The sequence below is a fragment of the Lemur catta genome, chromosome 22, assembly GCF_020740605.2.
Source record: "Lemur catta isolate mLemCat1 chromosome 22, mLemCat1.pri, whole genome shotgun sequence".
Classification (NCBI taxonomy): domain Eukaryota; kingdom Metazoa; phylum Chordata; class Mammalia; order Primates; family Lemuridae; genus Lemur; species Lemur catta.
Window position 1 is genome coordinate 22,197,198 of NC_059149.1, and position 22,564 is coordinate 22,219,761.

Below are 22,564 nucleotides of genomic sequence, written 5' to 3' on the forward strand. Positions count from 1 at the left end.
GTCACACCACCATCCCTGGAGAGCCCAAGCCTTCCTCCAGGGGCCGGGCCTTCCACCGGTCGAGGAGAGGAGGAGGGGTCCTGGGAAGGGGGCCCAAAGGCGTGGGCACCAGGCAGGACACGGGCCATGTTGGCATGGATTCACCCAGCCCCCTGCGGACCCCCCAGAGGCCAGCTCTGTGGCGGCGCAGGCTGGGGGGAGGCTGTTTACATGACTGAGTTAACACTCCCTTCCTCCCCCAGCTCCCCTGGGGGTGGCCGGACCTCAGTGTGCCCAGGAAGATGCTTTTGGAGGGTCCAGCGTGGCCTGGAATCCCCAGGCCCAGACGCCTGGCCTCCCACCCCCAGACTGGCTCCATGGGTGAAGACAGAGGGGGGGATGGCTGGAGTGTGCCTGTGGTCCCCCATCTGTGTCCTCTGGCCTCCCTCAGCTTGTGGGAGCGTCCGGGGAGATTCCTGCGGCTTGGGGCCTGGAAGAGGCCAGGGTGGAAGCCCGGGCTGTCCAGAGCCCTGAGGGCCTGTCACCGTCATCCCCAAAGGCGATGGGGACTGTCCCTGCGGATTGGGACAGACATCTCTCCCCCACCCCCACTTGCCATATCTGCTTTGTCAGGTCACAGTCCCTGGACTAGAGCAGGGCTCTGGGGACAGGCCCCAGAAATGCCCAGGGGCTCGCGGGGGCCGGGGTGGGGAAGGGACCCCTTCTTGACCCTCACCCAGCTCCCCTTCCTGCTGGGGAGCCCATGCCACAGGCCACAGAGTCCTTGTAGCCGGCTGTTCTGTGCCTGAGGACAGAGCAGAGCTGAGGAGACACACAAAAGACACAACACAGAAGGAAAGCCACACAGCGCCTGGACACAACGCTGGGCTCGTGGACAAAGGCAAGCTGACCGGCACCCCCGGCCACACGTGGGCCCGGCCCCAGCCCCGCAGCGACCCCGGGCGCACTGACACACGCACACACCACACACGCACACGCTGACACACGCTTGTGCTGACAGGCACGGCAGCACTCACGAGCCGGCTGCCCTCACGCCGTCCCCAGAGCCCCTTACCTGGGCAAGCACAGTGCCCCTCGGAGGAGCAGCCCCCTGCCCAGGGGAGGGCAGCAGGCGGGGGTGGGGGAAGGAGCCCCGGAGAGTCAGGCCAAGCTGCCACTAATCCGGGCGGGGAAAGGGGGGGCACCCACGTCAGAGCGGGGACTGCCGGGTGGAGGGCATCTGAGGACATCCCCTCCCACACACGCGGCCGTCTGGGCACCTAGCCCTGCTTCCCAGCCCCTCCATCCTTCAGACAGCTGAGGCTGGCCTCCCCCCACCCTGCTCCCCACCCCTGTGGCAATGGGGGGGTGCGGGGGGGAGGGGGATACCAGGGAGAATTCTCCCAGGACCTGGGGGGAGGGGGAGGGGGAGGGAAGTGTGGAGATGCTTTTGGAGCCAGAAGGAAGCTCTGTGGCAGATGCCACCCCCCCTGGCCCACCCACCCACAGCCCTGACCTAATTCCTCTTCTTAGCCCACACCTCCCCAGCACCCCTCCCCACCGCCCCTCCCCTCCCCCGCAAGCTGCTCACCGGGCTGCCCACCTCAGCCCACTCTGCCCTGGGCTCAAGACCCCCGTACCTAGCAACACCCACTGGCCCAGGGATTTCTGCAGCAGCAGGCATCATCCTCCTGCCCAGGCGTCTGCCCCTGCCCAGCCATGGGGGGCCAGGCCTGATGTGGGTGGGGGATGGAGCCAGAGATGCCCCAACTCAGTCCGGGCCAGGGGGGTGCAGGAACTAGAGGCCAGGCAGTGGCAGCTAGGGACACGCCCGAGGCCAGAGGCTGTGATGGGACCAGGACACCAGGGGCCACAGGCCCAGAGGGTCGGTGATGATGCCTGAAGAGGCCAAAGGATGATGGGAGAAGGGAGGAGGGAGGAGGGAGGCAGGAATCAAGGGTCCACTGCACCCAGAAACTGGGAGGCAGTGGAGGAAGCCTCTGGGAGGCAGACAAGGTGGTGGAGAGGCGAGGAGGGAGCCCAGGACCATGCGGAGGGGTGCAGCTCCCGGGGGGCCGGCCACGCTGGCCCTGCCTGGGGAGGCTGCGGGCGCGCTGGCTGGCAGCGAGAAGAGGTTGGGGGTGCCGGGCAGGCTGGAGTACAGCCTGGGCTCCCGCTAGAGGCCAGGCCAGAGGGGCTGAAGGGAGGACCAGGAACTCCGCCCAGAGGGCGACCACGCTGGGGCAGAGGTGAAGTCTCCGAGGTGTTTCTCAGAGGGGCAGGACTGGCTCCAAGGGAAGCACAGCTGACACCCAGTGCCCTGAGCCTCAGGATCACGTGTGTGCTTGCCCAGAAATGCCCCAGAACTTGGACTTCTTGCTCCTTCGCCTCTGGCCCCAGCATGTCTTGGAACCCATACAACTGTGGACAGCCATTCCCCAAAGCCGTGTTCTAGAGACCCTGGCATTTTGAAGGCTTTGCAGGGGGCCCCAAGTGGTGCAGGGCACAAAGACAGAAAGCAAAAGGCCACCCCCACCCCTGAGGAGCTTCTGGTCACTTAGCGCATTTGTTCTTTTACCGGCAAACACTCCTCGGGGCCACTTAGGTGCCAGGCCCTGTGCTGGGCCCTGTGGGATGGTGATCCGGGAGTCTGGCATGTTAACAAATGATGACAAGATACTTCGAGTCCCGCCCTGGGGAAGTCTGGGGAGCTTCCCGGAGGAGGTCAGGGAGTGAGCCGGACTTCATCACCAAATCGCACACTTGCGAAAGCATTTCACTTTGGGTAAATCGAGCTGTTTGTTCCAGGCTGGGATAATGCGACAGAGAGTAAAGTACAAGTCTGTTCTTTATGAAGTCTCAGCACAGAGGAGGAGAAAATATGATGTGCTCAAGGCAAGACCAGAGCAGAGACGGGTGGTCTAGATGAGCCTGCAACTCCCGGGGAGGGAGCACTCGCAGAGGGCTTCCCGGGGAGGTGATGTCCGAGTGGGGTTCCGAGGGCAGATGGGACAAGGACAGAGAGTTGGGCGGCGGAGGAAGAGCCGGTCGGAGGGACAACATGCACAGGCTGCACAGAGCCATGAGGCAGTCTGATTGTCGGGGCGGAGAGCACAAAGCTTCGCCAGCTCAGGCAAGCGGCCCAAGTGACGCTGTTGCCCACTCTAAGCACCCATCCTAGGAATGAGGGTGAGTGAAATCTTCCTCACCACCCCGCAACGTCAGGCCTCGCCCCTCTTCTTTCTTTGGCATTTGCGTTTCATTTTGTCCATTCATGATGTACTCATCTTTTTTTGTTGCTCCAGTTTGGGCGTGTGCATCCTGCCATTCCAGCCCTACTCAGGCAATTCCTGGGCAACTCCTGCATCAGGAGACAGGGTCCCCAATGCACAGGCAGCACCATGGTGGACAACTTGCTACAGCTCTCCAAGCCTCAGTTTTTCATCTGTAAAATGGGTATAGCTCCTAGCTGACAGGCTTTTGGGGAAGATTCAAGAAAATTATCTGAAACCAAATGATCCGTACCTTCTCCTTGCCTCCTAGGCAACAAACATCTCATTTTCTTAAGTACTGCATAGTGAGTGACTAAGTGCATAGCCTCTGGAGCCAGACTGCCTCGTTCAAAGTTCGATTCTGCCATTTACAAGCTGTGTGATCTTGGGCAAATCACTTGCCCTCTCTGTGTCTGTTTTCCTGTTTATAAAATGGAGATTATAAGTGTATGTACCTCCCAAGATTGTTATGAGGATTAAATTACTATACGTCAGGGACTTACAGCAGTGTCTGTGGCAGGGCAGCCACACTCTGGGTGCTGGCATTACTGCTCTCTGCATGCACCCCTACACTATCTAGCAACATGTCTGGTACCTGGTTGGTGCTCAATAAATATTTTTTGAATGAAGCAATGAGGAGATGACACCGTGATGCAAAGGAAAGCCATGACAGGAGGCCACTGGGCTCCCCTCTGCAAGGAGCTAAATCACCCCAGCAGATTAAGTGCCTTCCCCCAAATAAAACCCGGATAATCCCACACCAAGAGTTAATCCGGACTCTCCCAGGGCACTCCGGGTTACCACCCCGTTTCCCCTGTTCTCATCCTGCGCTCTCACCCACCTCTGTGCTTAATCGAAAGCAGGTGGACGAGGGGAGCCGCCGGGGCACTGTGGCGAGACCAGCATCCCGGGCAGGAGAGGGCAGAGCTGGCACCGGCTGCCCCAGGGATTTAGAGCAGGGCACGGACCGCAGCCAGCACAGGCGGAGAGCCCGGGTCTCAGGAGAGCGGAGGAGCCTCCGTGGATGGGGCAGGCCAAGGACCAGTGACCACAAGCAGCAGCGAGGGCCACAGGAGGCCTGACCTGAGCTCCGCCAGGCCCCAGCAGGGCGAGGCTCTGGCCAGTCTCCGAGCCCCGCCCGCCTTGACCTGGACGCCGGGGGCAGCCCAGATCCTGGCAGCTGCTGCCCTCTGGTGGCCACTGCTCAGAGGTGCAGTGCTGCCCTGCCACTACCTGGGTGTTTCCAGAACTCAAGGTTCCCCAGCCCTGGAGCTACCTGAAACCCCCTTCGCCCCAGGCCCATGGAGGAAACAGCCTCTCCAGGCCGGCCCTGAGCATAGCTCCAACATCCCCACAGGACTAACATGCTGCCTGAGCCCCCTGCACACCATTGCTCCTACTGGTTTCTCTATAATGCACCTTCCTGCCGGGGCCCAATCCCTGCCTGGACTGACCCCTCCTCAGGACTGGTTCCCGCTCTCCCACCTGTGTTCCTGGAGCTCCCCAAGAGCTGTCATGACAGCACTCACTGCACTGCAACCGTGGGTTGATGGCTCTGTCTCTGGAGGACCGGGCTCCTCCTGCCCTAGCCCCAGCCCGGGACTGGCCCGGAGCGGGCTGTTCAATTTCAAGCGTGTGATGTGAGGCGTGCGGACACCAATTGGGAGACACAGAACATCTTTATGTATTTTATTTATCAAAATGTTCACAAACCTAACCTCATTCACCAACAAAAAACACACAACCAGGACACACACACGGGGCCTTGGAAAAGGCTGTCAAGTACTTTGAAGGACAGGAAGGAATGAACACAGCTGGCTGGACTTTTGGTTTCGCTTGCAGGGGTTCAGGGGGTGCTCTGGTCCCACAACTGGGGAAGGCAGAGGACTGTGAAAGGCAATAAATAGGACCCGGGGCCCAGCCTGCTTTGGTATATCGTGGGTGCGTCCCTGCATGTGGCTCTGCCAGCATCTGCCAGGAGCCAGGAGGATGGGGCCATGGTGGCTTTGCAGGCAGGCCAGACGTGCAACCACAGGTCCCTCTGAGCAGCCCCAGGCACCCTGCAGGGCACGAGGTAAGACTGGGCCAGTCGCTGCAGCCCCTAGCTGTCCATGTCGGAGGGCACAGTCTTTTTCCTTGTCCGAACCTTCAGGGAACGCGAGGTGCCCTGGGGGAGAGAGCAGGCGGCCATGAGAGGTGTGCGCTAGAGAGCCGGCACGGCCACCCTCCCCCAGGCCATCTTCCCCCACGCCGTCCTGTCCCCGTGGCTGACCTCCCGCACTGGTGGCTTCCTCTTGACCACACGCAGGCTCTGGCTGCGGCTCAGTGGCTTCTCTCGGGGCCGGGCTGGTGGCCGGGGGGCTGCCTCGGTATCTGACCAACACTCATCCTCTGTGTCACTGTCCTGGAGGCCCCCTGCCCGGTACCCTGTGTGGAGGACAGGCCGGGCAGGCAAAGCTGAAGACCTGGGGCCAGGCCTTCCTCTAGCCCTGGGGGAGCCATGCTTGTGTGGGAGATGCCACCCTCTCACAATGGCTCTGGGTCCCTCTGCCCACTCACCAATGGGTGGCCTCCGGTGGGGTACCTGGTCCTCCAGGTAGAGGGGGTCCTGGTAGGCAGGGGCAGGGGCATCGGGGATGGAACGCAGGTCCTGCATGGAGAAGCTCCGCAGCCTGCCGGCCAGTGCACCCTGACTCTAAGAGGGAGGGAGGGACTGCTAGGGGAAGGGGCTTCAGCAGGGAAGGTGCCTGGGGAAATCAAGGGCCCACCCTCGCTAATCCCTGCGGCTGGGACTCAGCATTGAAAGCAACCCAGCAACCTTCTGGCACTGTGCCTTTGTGGCACCAACAGGAAACCAAGGCCAAGAGAGCAGGAACCGCTGCTCACACTCAGTATTGGAGCCAGGAAGGTCTGAGCTTCCAGCTCCACGCTCCTGCCAACACCTCCCCTGCTCCCCCCTGCTCCCCAGCTGCTATCTCTGGGCTCCCCGGCAGAGGAGCTGGACAGGCCCGAAATGCACTGGGGGGGTGAAAGCCGGGGACCAGAGCACCTTGGTGGCAGCCTGCACGGCGGCCGAGGCGGCAATGTTGAGGCCCCGCTTGCCAAAGCTGAGCATGGTCTCGTAGCTGCGCTCCTTGGCCTGCACGATGTATGTGTCGATCTCCTGCAGACCCGGGGGGGAGGGGCTCAGGCGCACAGCCAGAGTCCCTCTTCCTCTGCAGACCCTAAGAAGCCACCTGGTTGTCACACTTCCTAGCCCACCCCCACCCAGTGCCGGGGAGTGACAGATCCGGGCCCAGAACACACACACCAAAAGGCTTCCCACCCAGTTGCCCACCCCACCATCCCAAACCAACTGCCACCCTCAAAGGTCACCCACGTGCACCCCCACTGGATTATCCTGGCAGATGACATAGGCTAGGCCTGTCATGGTCCCACAGCTTAGCAGCAGGACTGGGATGAGAACCCAGGTATCCCCAGCATCCTGGATCCAAGTCCAGGGCTCTTTCCCTCAGGCCTTCCCCTAAGCCCCCCTCCCCACCTCTCCCTGGGGTACCTTCTCATGGCGGGACAGGGATGGGTGGACAAACTTGCGGTAAAGCAAGCTGGCCCCCTTGGTGTAGGGCGACAGTAGCCACAGCACAAACGCCATCTTGATCTCATAGTAGAAAGGGAACCTGTCAGAGCATTGGTGGGGGGGGTGGCAAGGTGAACCAGGGAGCCAGGCCGAGGTGGGGCCATGCCTGCCCCACGGCCCGCCGACTCCCGGCACCCATACCAGGAGATAAAGATGTCCGTGATGACCTCTGCTGCCATGAAGAGTGCAAAGACGATCCAGTACATCATCCACCGGACCTGTGGGGCAGAGATCAGCACGGACCCTGCCAACTCCCATGTCCGGCGGGCCCAACCTGGAGACTCCCGAGAGCCTGTCCCTCGGCATTGCCGTATTCCCCCACCACCTGGCAGGACAGTGCCCAACCCCATGGCTTCACCCACAAGATCCTGCACAGGCACCCTGGTGGCCTGCCCTCCCTCCACACCCACTCGAACAGGCCCTATTCTCTTCTTCCGCACTGCACTCTGCATGTGCCACATGACCGTGCCCCTGGGGGAGGAGGGGCCCGCTCACACCTTCCCCACCTCACCAAGTTCTGCTACACACCTCCACCCTGCCCAGCCCCCGCGCTCACATATTCACGAATGTTCTTGGTCTTCACAGCTTTATAGGAGGAGTAAGCTGGATACAGCATCCCAAACACCAGCCTGGGAGAGAAGCCATGGGAGTGTGAGGGGCACCATGTCCCCGACCCAGGTGGCCGCCTCCCCCCACTGGGGTGCGAGGTGGCAGAGCCTGCCCTGTTTTTCCCGCTTCGCTTGCACAACCTGTGCCTGAGTCAGTGCCCTGGAGGCCACCACCCTACCCGGCTGTTTACAAACATCCCAAGCCTGCCCAGGCCTGCACTGGTGGCCCATGGGTGCGTGATGGAGCGCGAGAGAGCACAGCCACTCCACAAAGTGGGTGAGAGCACCACACTGCCCCCTCCCATGGGCATGCAATCAGACCCAGGGACACCAGACCTGGCACTGCCAGGTGGCAGACAGGAATATTCGAGCCAGGTGTTGGAGTTCTCAAAGAGGTAAGCAGCAGGGCTGAGTGAGGAGCCCGAGACCGGGGCGGTGGTGTCATGTGACAGCTCAGATGGGAAGCAGGCACCTGGATTCTCCGCCCACAACATGCCATGCTACTTTGTGTTTGCCAAGGGGCCCGAAGCAGGCCTGCGGCCCTCGCCCCGCGCATGTTTGCGGTGTGTGTGTGTGTACGCGCGCACCACGTCTGTGGATGTGCGTGGGCGGGGTCGGCATCAGCCAATGAGACTGGGGGTGAGGGGTCAGCACGCAGTACCCAAGGCCGCGTGCAGGTCCGTTAACCCTTGCGGCCACTGTTGGGGGCGGTGCGAAGGCTCTCAGGAAGTTCCCTACCCCAGCAGACGTTCCCAGCTCCCACCCGGGGCGAGACGGCTGAGAGGGGCCATACTCACACCACCAGGCGACAGATCATCCAGGACACCATCCTGCCAGCCTTGGGGACAACCCCAGAAAGACGCCCAGAGGGACGTTCACGCCAGACCTAAGACGGAGGGATCAGCGGAGGTGCGGGAACCCGTGGGGTGGTCCGGCTGCCCCTCGGCGGAGGCGGGGCCGACGGCCCGCTGGCTGCGACCCGCAGTTCCGGGAGCCTGGAGGACACGAAGGCCAGCGGACCGGGGCCGCGGCGGCCCAGCAGGTAGGAAGCGGGCACGGTCGCGCGGCTGGGGCAGTTGCGGCTCGACCCGCACTTCCTGCCGCGCAGAACCGGGCGTCCGGCCCTCGCCGCGCGCCGCTGCTGGTCCCGCGCGGGGGTGGCGATCGCGGCCTCGCTCGTGCGGGTCGCCGAGGTCCCAGCGCTCGGTGCCGGCGCCGGCCGCGGGGCGGAGTTTGCAACTCACTTAAAAGTTGCACGGAGCTGGGCGCTGCCCAACCCCTGCGCTCCGGCGCGCGGCGCAGGCGCAGTGCGGCCGAGGGGGCGGAGCGGGGCGGACGGCCCGAGGCCCGCCCCTTAAAGGGGCGATGCGCCGCGGGATTCGCACGGGGACCCGTGTTTGCTAGTGGGGAGACTAGGGGGTGCGCAGCGGCAACCAAAAGCGGGGGTGGGACGTAGGAGGGGACAAAGGAAATCTGGACCCTAGAGTTTTCACGGCTCTTTACTGGCTTCTCCCAGTGTCCTTCCCTCTGGCCTCAGTTTTCCTTCTATAAAATGGGAAAGGGCGTGAGATGAGCGGGGGTCCCCCCTGCAGGCCCAGGCGCCAGCTGGAAGGAAGTCCGGGTTTTACACCCCTGGGGCACCGAGAGCAGTGAGCACCTCCAGGCTGCTGCTTACCAAGAGAGAAAAGAGGGAGGACTGGGAGGGAGGGGACCTGAGAGACTCGTCACCCCAACAGTGGGCTTCAGGGGTTCACTTGTCTCCGGGACACCTCTCCAGAGCCCTCACAGCTGGGCAGGCTGACCATGGTGACTTGAGAGATTGTGGGTACGGCCCCGGCTCCTACGACGCTTTCTCCAGAAGTTTGAAATTCCACCTATTCCTCTGAGTCAAGAGCACACATATCCCTGGGACAATAGCATTGGTTGCTATTTGTAACGCATTTTGTGCACAGCGTCCTAATCTTTGCAAAGATCCTTTTTACCATTTAGGAAATACCGTGCTCAGTGGTGAAGAGTAACTTGCCCATGTCACCCAGTGGTAATTATTGCTGGCCATGGCTAAAGGCTTGGCTCGATCAGTCTTCTGAGGGGTCAGCAGCGGCCAGCTGAGAGTGCCCCTGGCAGGGGACATGGAACTGGAGAAGTTCCTCTCGGGGGGAAGGCCCTGAAAAAGAAGGCAAACTTTGCTGCTGTTACAACTTGCCATGTGGGGTTTCATTCTTTGGGACATCTTCGGCTTACTGCCTCAGTTGCTCCCTCTGAAAATGGGAAGAACAGTGTCCCCTCCACCCTGCACTGGAGAGAGGGTGCTAGCAGAGCTGCCCAGGGGTGTGGGGGCAAAAAACACAGGCAGTTACTACTTTTTATTAGAGCCATAGTTAAAAAACCCACCGCCTATGAAAAGCATGGAATAGGTAATGATGGGCCAGGGGAAGGAGGCTTCTGCAAGACAAACACACACAGTGATTATGCGGTCTTAATTATTATCATCAACTTTATTGGTATTGCCGGGTGTGAGAGCACGCAGTGAAACCAGCCTGCAAGAGAAACTCCCCTGAGGCCCCACAGCTCCCCTCTCCCTTCCTTACCACCCCCACACATCCACCCAGCCCCCCAACACACACCGTGTGAACCAGAAACGCCAGGGGCTGAGGATCCCCTAGGAAGGTCCCAGCCACCATCCATCTCTAGGCACAGACATTGTTTTCTATGTGAAAAGCATGCTGCGTCTCCTAGGAGGAGGAAGGCTGCGACTGAATAGGGGACCAGCTCAAGGAAGAGTGGGGAGTTCCAGAAGAGGAAGGGGACAGCCACGACTTGGGAGGTAACCATGCACATGTGAGCCTCAGCTCCTTTGGTGCCTGCTGCAGGACTGCCCCTCCCCACTGGCTGCCTCCTGGAGCCGCGCACCTGACCCCAGCATCCCTGGCCTCTCTCTAATCCTGTTCCCTGGGAAGGGTTCTGTGCCCACCCTAAGCCCACCCAGCTGGGACAGTCTCTCACATGCAGACTCCTGGTCCCAATGCCTGTGCTTGGTGAATCTAAGGCATAGGACGTCGCTTACCGCAGGCTCAGCGTGGAGAGGGGTGAGCCTGGCGGCTAAAGAGTGTCACCCTCCTTGGCTTTGGCAGAGTGAGTGGACCTTGTTTCTTGCAGCCTTTGGTCGTGAGCTGTTGACACAGTCACCCAGTTACACTGGGTTGCTAAGCAGCGCTCTGGACACATGGACAAGCCCCAGGGCAGGTGACCAGGCAGGCACACAGCAGAAAGCCGGGCATTCAGGGGCCAAGGGAGCAAAACATCTCCCACCCCCCAGAGGAGCTCCCCCCTGGGGGAAGCAGCTGTCAAAGTGATATTTATCTTTCTGCTGGGCAACGGCGTGCCAATGTGTCTGGAAGGCTCAACCCACTTTCCCTGGCAACCTCTCCCAGGCACAGGACAGGGCCCATGTCCCATTTGCAAAAGCAGGACAGGCCGCTCCAGGATGATGGGGGAGCCTGCTGGGCTGAGAGCACTTGAACGTGGCTTGAGGAAGTGGAAACCCAGAGGAGTCACCCATCCTGAGGAGCTGTCGCGGGTTGGCTGGGTACCAAGGCTGCAGGTAAGCTATTGGGCACAGGGGTCTGAGACTGAGGGTGGGTAAGGAACCCTCACCCACAGACAGCAGTTCTCCCCAAAGATCAACCTTCTCCCACACAAAACACCCTCCTCTGAGCCACCTCTGTATCACATATTCCTACAGACCAATACAATAATTATATGCCAGACACACTGTTCTAAGGGCCTTACATATATCGATGTATACATATTTAATGCATATAAATCTCATAATGAATAACCCTTCCAGGTCGGTATCTTGATTATACCCGTTTCATAGATGAGGAAACTGAGGCATAAATAGGCTAAGTAACTCGGCTGAGTGTTACTAGCTGGTTTCACCCGGCCAGTAAGCTGGCAGAATCAGGATGCCAAAAAGTCGGTTTTGTTACTGCTTTATAGCGGAAGCTGAGGCTCAGAGAAATCAGTTGACTTGCTTGAAATCTCACACCAAGTGGAGGGACTGAGCTCAAACTCACACCCATGTTTTCTAGACTCCAGAACCTAGTGTATGTTCTACTGCACAGCACTGTCCCCAGCCGTCTGTTCACCTGGCTGGCTGTGAGGTCATGCCCCAGTCCCTGGTGCCCAGCTACTCACAGGTCTGTCACTGAGAGACAGAGAAATGAAGGGCTTTTGTGACATGTGAGAGCTAAAAGGGGCCCTGGAGAGCAAATGCCCCCAGAGAAGAGACATGATCTGTCCAGGGTCACACAGCTGGCATGCTGTTTCCACTTCCTGTCCCTTACACTGTCACTGACCCCCACAAGGCTGCAAAAGGATTCCATTTACTCAAGTCCATGGGGGGCAAGGAGGAGTTAGGTTCCCAAGTTCAACAACTCTGCATTTTGCCATTCAGTGCTTGTGTGTTCTCCCCAAGACCCTGTCGCTCCTACTGACCATGGCCTGGGTTGCACGCCTGACTGCTGCCTGCCCCGCCCCCCGGCCATTGTCACAGGCTCTCTTGACTCCATTCTCAGAGATGGTGAGGGACCCACCTGCCCACAGGGGCTTGGGTGCGTAAGGTGGGACCAGGTCCCAGAGGACCTTAATGTCAGGCAGAGAGCTATGGACTTGGTGCCGGAAGAGCAGGGAGCCAAGGCGGGTTCCGGAGCAGGGGATGGCGTGATGAAATATGTTTTAGGAAGGTTAGACTAGAAGGATGTGAGAAGCAGCAGGCAGGGAAGGGCATGAGGGACCCAGGATAAGAAGCAATGGGGGATGGTTTGGACAAAGGTTGTAGCAGGGAAAGGGCAAAACCAAAAAGTGCCCATCGAGAAAACCTTTGGGACAAAAAACAGAGAGGACGTGGTGGCTGATAGAACATGGGGAAAAGAGGGACCAAGGTGTTACCCAGGACTCCCAGGCGCCTCACCCAGGGTGGAGGGTGGCAGCAGTGACAGAGGTTTGCCTAGCCAAGGAGTGGGGGCTGGTGGGAAGAGGAGAGGGACTGCCGAGCTTGTCTTTGGCCACGCCGGTTGGAGTTGACCCAACAGAGGGACCAACTCAAGTCTTAGTGGGCCCTAAGACAGTAATCTCCAGGAAGGAACACCTGGGCTGTGAGTCAGCCCCAGGTGACGGAGACTTGTCACACTGGTCTAGCACCTGAGTGTCATCACGGTGAACTCCTGAGCCCAGCCCCAGCTGGCCTTGGGGGTGCCCACTCCTCTGAGGAGGGAGAGTGTCTGGGCCCCTTCTGTTCTCAGCAAAACACCCTCATGACACCGGGGAGCCCACAATGGGGTGGGAACTTTTTATTTGAAGCAAGTGAATCATAGCATTGCCCCCAGTGCCCTGGGCATCCTGCCACAAGGAGCGGCACACAATCTGGGCACAGGACAGGGCCACCCCTGCCCGCTCCGTCTGCACCAGGCTGGCGTCTGGGAGCAGTCCATGCCCAGCATACAGCAGGGGGCAGCAGACGGTCGGCTCCAGGGGCTCCGCCCACGGGCCCCTCACCCCGTCCTCTGAAAGGCAGCGCTCCCGGGGTGCCAGGGCCCCAACACGCCCTCAAGCCAAGTCCACTCCTGGCAACTCTCCTGGGTGGCTCGGGTGCTTGCAGCTTCCCAGCACTTGAACTTGGCCAACTCTTGTACCCACCCAAGGAGCCACAATCCCAAAAGATGCGGGAACCAGGGGATGGTCCCAGCCTGAGGAAGCAACAGCTACAGAAAGAAAAGCAGAAAGGCTTTCAGCTGGGGGGCCCTCCTCTCCACAGGTAAGCTGGGATTCGGGATGACAAAGGAAACTGCAGTGACAACAGAGACAGACAGCACAGGAGAGCACCCAGGCTCTGCTGGGGCCGTTATTATTGCTTTGGGCAGAGGGGCTTTGCTCCCAGGAGGCCAGGCTGGCACTCCGAGGCTGGCACCACCATCCCCATCCTTATCAGCTATGGCATGGGCACACGGGGATGGGCAAAGGAGGGCCGGGTACTGCGGCCCCTCCAAGCACAGAGGCGAGGTAACAGAGGGGGCCCCTCCAGACTGCGCTGAATCTGCATGTGTGCACACGCGCCTTGACCTGTTCATACAGTGTACGGCGACAGGAGCGTAGACAGGCGTGGAACTGAGTGTCTGTCAGCGTCCCCGAGTGCGTGCAGAAGGGGCGGGCAGGGGTGAGTGCACCCAGCGCAGCCACGGGCTGCAGTGGGGAACACGGGCAGACAAGCAAACACCCAGAGCACCGACAGGAGAGACCAGAGGGTCAGAAGGACAAGCCTGAGGACAGGCAGGTCCCCTCCTTCCCAGCAACCCCCTGGCACCACCAATATGTACGAGGCAGGGAAGCAGAGCAAGGGGGCCTGCGGGTGGGGTGAGGGACACTGGGTGCCAGGGGTCCTGGGTGTGCCCGGTGCGTATACAGGTGCTCATGCTGACTACAGAGGTGATAAATGTCTCCCTGGCCAGTACATGGGGTGTGTCGTGCCCACCGGGTGTGTGTATGCAAGGGCTCGGGTATAGGCTGGCCACGTGTGTCTTCACACGGGCACATCTGCTGCTCATGGAGTCCCCCACCCAGCCTCCAGAGGCCACCCCGAGGAGCCCAGAGGCCTCGGACACCCCTAGGCACTGAGATCCACCACCACATGTCGGTACACCAGCGTCTGTCCCTTGAAGCTGGGGGCCAGGAGCAGCTGGGCGTCCCCAGCAGGCACGTAGCAGAAGGCCCGAGGGGCCTGCACGGCCAGCTCCTGGAACCGTACAAACTTCTGTCTCCCCTCGTCCCACTGGTAGATCTGGGTGAAGGAGAAGTCGCTGCCCAGCGCCAGGTAGCGGCGGCCACCCACGAGGAAGGGCTGCAGGGCCAGCGAGCCCCGGGAGGGCAGGGCCTGCACCTCGGAGAAGCGGGTGCCCTCCCAGCGCAGGATCTTGGAGTCCCCGATGTAGCGGCTGAGGCACAGGTAGCTGTCTCGGCCGGCACGGAAGTGTTTCACAGCCTGGGCGTCAGGCACCTGGGTCACCTCCCCCTGGGCCACAAACTGCTTCTGGGTGCGACTCCACTGGTAGATGACGGGCGCCTGGGAGCTGCTAGACACAATCAGCCGTGGTTTGCCCTCGCCGTCCACAAACTCAAGGTCAGTGTCACGGTGCCAGGCGTGCAGGGCCTGGTGGGAGTAGAAGCCATTCTGGTTCCAGCGGTAGAGGCTGGTGGCGCCTGCCTTGGAGCTGTCAGCCACGGCAAAGTACCAGTCGCCATCAATGCGGAAGGCCTCTAGGTCGTTGGGCTTGCGCACGCGCTGCGGGTCGATGTCCTGCAGCTTGGTGAAGCGCGTGGTGTTGGGATCCCAGTGGTAAATGTAAGAGCCACCGAACAGCTGGGCCACGACCACATACAGCTGGCTGTCCACCACCATGGGCTTGCAGTGCACTGCCGAGGGGGCTGCGCCAGGCAGAGCAGGTAGCGTCAGGCCAGTCGGCACCTCCCAGCCCATCCCACCCGCGCAGAGGAGATCGGTCCCTTCCAAACTTGGGCCAGGACCAAGGCTCTCTCCTGTAATATTCCACCCCCACTAACGTTCACCCACTAAGCACTCAGCCCGTCCTAATTGTTTCACAGCTAATAGTCAATTTTAGTATCACCCTTACTCCACCCTTCCCTCGGGGTTCAAATACAGGCTCACACTAAGCACAAAATAGGTGCCCCTAAATATTGACTGATGTTTAACCATAATGTCAGCTATCGAATTTTTATTATGTGTAGTTGCTGTGCTAATTAATCCTGCTGAAAAGGACCCCATTACTCTTCCATTTGACGCAGAAAGAAACTGAGGCTCAGAGAGAGTAAGTGACTTGCCCAAAGCTACCCCACTGGCGAGTGGCCAGGCAGGGGAGGGAAGAAGAGTTTGAGTGGATCCTAGGTAGACCAAAACGACACCTTGATGTTTGCCTAGTTCAAGAGTTTTTTTTTGTTTTGTTTTTGTTTGTTTCAGAGAGGGGATCTTACGCTGCTCTGTCACCCAGGCTGGAGTGCAGTGGTGTCATCATAGCTCACTGCAACCTCAAACCCCTGGACCCAAGCAATCCTCCTGCCTCAGCCTCCTGAGTAGCTGGGACTACAGGCATGTGCCACCACGCCTGGCTAATTTTTCTATTTTTAGTAGAGATGGGCTCTCGCTCTTGCTCAGGCTTGTAACTTCAAGTTCCTTAATGGATACAGGGCAATGTAAGTTTTCTGTTTCATCTTACGTCAGTTCAATCCTCCTTTCTAAATCTCTCTCCATCCTCCCCTTTCACTGCCCCTGCTACTGCCCCAGCGTCCCTCCAACAGACGGGCACAAATGCCCCTGCTGGTCTGCCCTCATGTCTTGCCCCATGCCTAGCCTTTTGCTACGCAGGAAGCTTTCTAAAATGCAGACAGGATTAGTTCACATGCCCTTCTCAAGCCCTGTCAATGACCTGGTCTACACCCATCTCTCATCTACCTACCACTCTCTACCTCAAACCTTATGCAGTAGTCATACAAGCTGCTTGTGATTTACACACACACACACTGAGCTGCCGCACAGCTTCTTGACTTTGTTCATGCCATTCCTGTGCCAGAATACTCTTTATTTTTATTCCTAGGTAAGTCTCCCTCAGCCTTCAAGATTCAGCTCAACCTCAGTAGATACAAAACTGAGCTCACAGCTACTATCTCCTCCTCTGTGTCCCTGGCCCCACCCAGTTGCTTAAGCCACGACCCTAGGTGTCACCTCTGAGTCCTCCCTCCCCCTCATCCTTCAAGACGCAGCTTAGGCAGCCCCTCCACCAGGAAGCCTTCTGATTGCCCGGGCTCGGCTCGTCCTTTGTGCTGCCAGAGCGCTGTGTTCACAGCTCCCTCCGAGCACCACCTATTGTGTGGATGTTGTCTGTGTGTGCAACTGGCCTCCCTCAAAGACTGGAAGGTTCTTGTAAGCAGAGACCATGTCTCATCTATCCCTCTACTTGCAGGAACTCGGTGGGGTGGAATGATGGAACCCAACACACCAATCCAGGTGCCAGGGCCAGCACCGCCAGGTGGGGCACAGGTACCTGGGATTCTGTCATAGTCTCGCAGCTGCCGTTCCACATAGTCCCACTTGAGGACGGTGCAGGCACTGACCCCTGGCTGGGCCAGAGCCAGGTAGAGGTCGCTGGAGTAAAGGAAGGGCTCGGCCGACACTGCGGGGAAGGGCAGGGTCTGGTACAGCACGAAGTCTGCAGGGACGAGAGGTGGGGGGCGGGTGTTACTCAAGTCCACAGGGAGAAGGGAAGAGCCTGTTGGGTGGTGGTGGGTGCTGGACCGCTGAGGCTGGGTGCCGCGGGGCAGGGTGGGGGGTTCAGGCAGCATCTGTACAGCTGCCCTGGGAGAGGCCCGGCCTGGTGCCCCAGGGAGGGGCCCCTCCTACCCGTGGTGATGCAGTCAAACTCCCGCAGCGGCAGGTCCTGCACCTTGTGCTCCTGGAAGCGGGGCGGGCTGGCGCAGTAGATGGGCGCCACCGTAGTGTTGGTGTGTGCCAGCCACTCCACCAGCCACTTCACCTTGCAGTCGCAGTTGAGCGAGTTGCCCCGCAGGTCCCTGGATCGTGAGGGCAGTGGAGGGGGGCACAGAGCAGGACAGGCTCTCAGGGCTCTGCGACCCAGGCCCTCTAGGTTTTCAGAAGTAGGTCCCGTCAAGGCTCCTGTGAGTCGTTCTCACGAATCTTTGTTCCAATTAGAGAAAAATTCCCCTCCGGGTGAACAAAGCCCCCCAGACACAGGCTTGGCCAGCAGAGTGTGGGCTCGGTTTCAGCCCCTGCTCACGTCTTTGGCCAGGTGCCTTTTGCAGTGTACAACCTGCACAGCTGTATGTTGCCTCCCTGTTCCTCCAAGCCTCCCATAATCCAAGGCTTTTATTTTGTTATGTAAATAATAAATGATTGTGGCTATGCTATAGGACTTTAATGTAGATTCAGATCAAACCTACATTTAAAAAGCACATGTTTTTAAGACATACCCACATGGTGTCTTGGGTGAATTTTGAGAGAATCCCAGTTTGGAAGGCCACCATCTCAACCTTGCCTTCTCAGAACCTCCCTAAGCCCAAGACACCCCCCGGCCTCTCAAGAGCTTCTGATCATCCCAGTTTTGACTCCCACACCACCCCCTCCGTCTATGGCACTGTGGGAAGAGGCAGGACTCAGGCCTTACAAGTCATTTAGGATGTCCAGGGGCCGAAAGATGTCTCTGGGCAGCGTCTGCAAGTTATTGTTGGCCAGCGAACTGCAAGAGAGATCCCCAGGTCACCCGAAGAGTGTGAGTGAGGCCAAAGGCCACAGATGTGGGCCTCTGGACCCGTGTGTGTATGGGGTGGGATGTACTCACAGGTGTGTCAGGGACTTGAGGCCTCGGAAGGTGTACTTGGATAGTGCCCAGATGTCATTGTTCTCAATGAAGCTGGAGGAAACAGAACTTGCCTCAGCTGTCAATCAGGACCCCAGACCCCCAGGCAGCAACTTCCCCGCACCCCAGCCTGGATTGCAGCCCGTGTCTCTGAGACAGGCTTCCACACGGAGCCTGGCATCCTCAAGTAGTGACAGGGCATTGCAGGGGATGGTGTAGGCAGATGGGTGAAGCGACCTTCTGCTCCTGTCGAGGGCTCTCGCCTCCCACCCTCCCTCCTCCAGCCTTCTCATTCCACTCCCCGCTCAGCCTCTGCACCCCAGGCCTGGGCTCCCTCCTCCCTCTTCCCTCCTGTTTTCCCATTGCTTGTCCCTCCCACACACAGGTACTGCAGGTGCGACAGTCCTGTGAAGGCGTTGTCTCCAATCAGCGTAAACTTGTTGGAGTTGAGTAACCTGGGGAGACAGAAGCAGAATTAGAGCTCCCGAGGGTGTGCCTGCTGCCCCCACCCCCAGCCCGCTGCCTCAGCCCTGGGCTTCCCGGAAATCTGGCTGCACTGGGCCCACCCTGGGGACCCCAGTGAAGAACCCCTGAGCCACCTCGGTAGCAAGGCCAGGCAGAAGCCCATTCTGGTCCCAGCAGCTCCCAGAGTCCTGCTTTTAAAAATGATCCAAGGCAGAGTTCTTCTGTCAAGTTGGCTCCCGGCCCTCCCCGATGGTCTTCTCTCCCTGTCCCCACCCTCACCCTGGCCCATTCCAGCCCCTCATGGGTAGCCGTCCTTCACCAACAGCACCTTGCAGAATTCCAGACCCTTCTGCCATCCCTTCCGTTCAGCCCCTAGCGCTTTCTTCAAACCTGATCTCTGGGGTCACCTGTCTCTAAGATTACCCCCCTGAGCACCCTCTGGCACTGGCCCCGGCTGTTGCACGCGATTCCCTTGGGTCTCTAGAGGATCCAAGTCCGTGACCCGAAGACCCCCTCCTTGGCTTCTGCGTGCAATCCTAGCTCTCCTCGCCACTGCTGCCCCCCCCCACCCCCCGCTCCTCCCAACTCCAGGCTGCTCCTCCTTTTGTGGCACATCCTATCGGAGCAAAAGTAAGGGACACCTGCATCTTCATCTCCAGAGGCTGCTTCCACCCACTCCTCCTCCCCAGCCCAGGATCTGTCCCTGTGACCATCCCCCCACCCCACCCCACCCCACCCTTCCCAAAGGGCCATCCATACAGGAACTGTAGCAGTGGCAGGTGGGAGAACGCTCCGTCCTGGATCTCTGAGAAGGCGGCATTCACCAGGGTCCTGCGGGGACACCCAAGTCAGTACTGTGGGGGGTCTGCAGGGACTGCGCTGGGGCAGTGACAGGGGGACAAGGCAGTGGCTTCTGTACTCACTCGCCCTGGAAACGCCCTGTTTCCCCAGCCTTGCCCCCACCTGTGTGTCTCTCCCTTCTCCCAACTTCACTGCCTGCTGGAGCTCCAGCGACCCGGGGCTCGCTCCCCTCTCAGTCAAGAGAAGGTTCCATCAGCCATCACTCGCAACATCATCCTCCGAACACCCACGATGTGCTGGGTGCTGTGGAGGGACAGGGCGGGGGACGGCAGTGGGGAGCTAGCATCCTGCTCCCAAAGACCTCGCAGCCTCTGTGGTCCTGCAGGCAAGGCGCGCCCCTGGGGCCAGTTGCTGCAAGTGACAGGCGGGCTAGGCTGGGTGCCCAGTGGCCGGTCAGCGGCAGGCATGTGCCCCGTGCCAGGGTGCTGTGAGGGCATAGCTCACTTCCCACCCCCTTGCTGCCACCCTCCTCCCCACAAGGAGCCCTTCTGCCCTTGGTGTGACATCACAGGCAGGGGCCCACATGCTCATGTAAACAACCCCCCACCCCGGGTCTGGAGCCTGGCACACAGTAGGTCTCATGGGTGCTGCTGATGGTGGTGATGATTCATTCTTGGCTGTAAACTCCCGCTTTCCCCAGCCATGGCCGCTGAGCCTGCAGGGCTGCAGAACTCCCTGCCTGGCTGCTGCCTGCAATCTCCAGCCCCAAGGACCCCTGGGGAGCCCTCCTGGCCCCCGCACTCTGAAGAGGGGGGGCAGGGGTTCTCCATCCGCTCATATGCTCTTGCCTCCTCTCCCTCCCCGCCCCCAAGGCCTGGGCTGCACACTCACAGGGAGATGACCTCGGAAGGCAGGTTCCTGGGCACTGCCTTAGAGTCCACGCAGAAGGCGGTATCCCTGGTGCAGGAGCAGCTGGGCGGGCAGGGGGGCGCCTTGGGGGGCCTCTTGGCGCCGACTTGCAGCATCAGGCAGAAGCCGATGGCAGACAGCGCCAGCAGCCCGGGGCCCCGCCTGGCCCGCAGCCCCGCCATGCCTCCTGCGAGCTGTCCCTCGCTGGCGGCGGGGGCCTTGGCCCCACGGCTCCTGTGGCGGAGGGCCACCGGCAGCTGCTGCCGCAGCCAGGGGCGCCTGCCCGCTGCGCAGAGCAGACTCCTCCTGCCCTCGAGCACCGAGCACCGAGCACCGAGCACCGGCTGCGGTCCCCTCCCTTGCTCGCTCCCGCGAGGCGGCTCGGGCGAGGTGCGCGGAGCTGGAGCCGGAGCCGCAGCCTGGGCTGGCCGGGCTGGGTGGACGCGGATTGCGGCGCGGGTGGCGGGGGCGCGCGCGGGGGCGCGGGGGGGAGGCCCGGGCCTGGGAGCAGCCAAGGGGAGGAGTAGCCGCCCTATGCCCTACCGGGCGGTCTCTACGGCCATCCTGTGTGCCCGTGCGTGAGTGCATGTCTGTGAGCGCGTACGTGTGCATCGGGTGTTGGGCACGCTGAGTGCACACCTGTCTCTGCAGGGTGCACACCTGTCTGTGCAGGCACAGACACATACTGCCTTGCGGAGGCGTTTGGCATTTCCGAGCCATGTGCCTCTGTGGACCTGTATGTCTTTGCATGAGGCCACACGTCCTCTAAGCGGAGTCCATGTGCGAGTCGTGAGTGACATATGCATATCTAGGTTGGCATGCAAGATTAGAAGCACAGGGGTGTCTTCGGAGGAGTCTTGCGTGTGCTTATATCTGAATGCACATGTGTTTCCACGGGCAGCTGAACAGAATGTGCCTTTGTGTCAACAGGAGCTGAAAAGGGAAATGCAGCCACTGGAGCGGGAGTGGGACGTGTGGAATTCTGGAACATTTCTCGCTATGCAACCACAGCCTGTTGGAGCTGGGAAGCACCCTGGACCTTTTCCAGTACAGCCCTTTATAACAAATGAGGAAACTGAGGCCCCCAGAAAGGGGACAGCTAAGTTTGCCATCACATCCCCTGTGTGTTGCGTAGTTTCTGCAGTTGGATCCTCTCCACCTCCCGTGGCAGGTGATTAATCCCCATTCACAGACAAGAAAAGTGAGGCCTGGAGTACCAGAAGAAAAAAGTGGCAGAGCAAAGATTTGAGCCCACGCTGCCCAACTTCCAAGTTCACAGTCGTCCTTCTACACCAGGGGTCCTCCAAGTGTGGCCCTGGGAACCAGGGTCCTTGAGAATCCTTCAGGGAGTCTTTGAGGTCAAAACAATTTTCTTAATAATGTTAAGCCATTATTCGCCCCTTTTATTTCCATGAGCTCACAAAGGTACCCTGGAATTTTCCAGAGGCTACAGGATGTGTCTTCTCTTAAGCCCAAAATGAAAGAGATTAGCAAGGACTCTCTTCTAATTTTCTTTTTGGCTTTGCAAAATAGTTATTTTCATTTAGAAATGTATATGATTGATGTCACAACATATAATGAGTTTATTATTGCTATTATAAATTAATAAAAATGGAAAAATTTCTCCATAAATATCAGTAGATATAACCCACATAAGCACAAGCTCTTTGGGGTCCTCAATACTTTTTTAAGAGTGTCAAGGGGCCCTGAAACCACAAAGTTTGATAACTGCTGCTCTATATCACGTTAATTCCCTGGGGCAGGGGGTGGCTGTCCTAAGAGTTCATGGGCACAGGGCACGGGGAGCCTGGCAGTCAGGTGTCTGGGTTCCCAGTGTTGTGCCCTTTGCCCATCAGTCCAGGGAACCGAGACTGCTGCATTTAAGATGTTTCCCCAGCTGTCCCCAGCCTCTGCCAGCAGGGGATTCTCTGGTCTGAGCTTAAGTCTGTGTTCTCCCAGCCAGGGATGCCCCTGCCCTTTGATGTCCACTGGCTACTGCTCGTCCAGCTGCCCTGCTGCCCTCCTCATGCCAGCATGCGGGGAGGGAAGCAGTGGGGGTGGAGAGAGTGGCTGGGGCAGCTGGGCAACCGTCCCCACCCGTCCCTGGCACAGCTCTGCCCAGCACACAAAGGGCAGAGTGAATCTTGTCCCGTTCCCTGCAGCTGAGGGGCTGGGGGTGGTTAGGGGAGGCACACAGAGAAGGGGTGGCCAGGCTGGGGCTCTCCATCCCCTGCGGCTCTAGAGGGGGTAACCCCGAGACAGACAGAAAGGGGGAGTCTGGGTCATATTCTTAGCTAGCGAGAGGTGCCCCAGGAGATGAAGTAGATGATGATATTGATGACAATTGGATTTAACACCCATAATGTCCTTGGATCCTCACAACAGCATGGCGAGGTGGACAGGCAGTACCAGGTCCATGTTCCAGATGAACATACTAAAGCCTAAAAAAGCAGA

The 22,564-nt window shown here is 59.5% G+C and overlaps 2 protein-coding genes and 1 long non-coding RNA gene across 7 annotated transcripts; 1 reads left to right on the forward strand and 2 right to left on the reverse strand.

Annotated features, from left to right (window-relative positions):
• Window positions 1-4,925: 4,925 nt before the first annotated feature.
• REEP4 (receptor accessory protein 4) lies at window positions 4,926-8,682 on the reverse strand. Of its 2 annotated transcripts, XM_045535420.1 has the most exons (8): window positions 8,294-8,682; window positions 7,445-7,517; window positions 7,030-7,106; window positions 6,808-6,928; window positions 6,301-6,414; window positions 5,811-5,946; window positions 5,524-5,678; window positions 4,926-5,418 (listed from the first exon to the last, which is right to left on the reverse strand). In XM_045535420.1, exons 1-8 carry the CDS (start codon window positions 8,323-8,325, stop codon window positions 5,353-5,355), a joined length of 774 nt encoding a protein of 257 aa, XP_045391376.1. In that variant the 5' UTR covers window positions 8,326-8,682; the 3' UTR covers window positions 4,926-5,352. The 2 variants fall into 2 exon arrangements, with proteins under 2 accessions (XP_045391376.1, XP_045391375.1); XM_045535419.1 differs by having other exon boundaries at window positions 7,030-7,517; window positions 8,294-8,320.
• LOC123626473 lies at window positions 8,184-15,564 on the forward strand. 4 transcript variants are annotated; one of them, XR_006730871.1, is made up of 7 exons: window positions 8,184-8,538; window positions 10,233-11,097; window positions 13,199-13,311; window positions 13,629-13,710; window positions 14,330-14,670; window positions 15,297-15,376; window positions 15,526-15,564. It is a non-coding gene; the product is annotated as an uncharacterized LOC123626473 (long non-coding RNA). The 4 variants fall into 4 exon arrangements; XR_006730870.1 differs by having other exon boundaries at window positions 13,629-14,670; XR_006730872.1 differs by having other exon boundaries at window positions 13,629-14,496.
• Window positions 12,979-20,368, reverse strand: LGI3 (leucine rich repeat LGI family member 3). The gene is made up of 8 exons (XM_045535422.1): window positions 20,093-20,368; window positions 19,160-19,231; window positions 18,319-18,390; window positions 17,918-17,989; window positions 17,744-17,815; window positions 16,963-17,132; window positions 16,607-16,771; window positions 12,979-14,975 (listed from the first exon to the last, which is right to left on the reverse strand). The coding sequence occupies exons 1-8, from the start codon at window positions 20,290-20,292 to the stop codon at window positions 14,158-14,160; spliced, it is 1,641 nt and encodes a 546-aa protein (XP_045391378.1). The 5' UTR covers window positions 20,293-20,368; the 3' UTR covers window positions 12,979-14,157.
• Window positions 20,369-22,564: the final 2,196 nt, after the last annotated feature.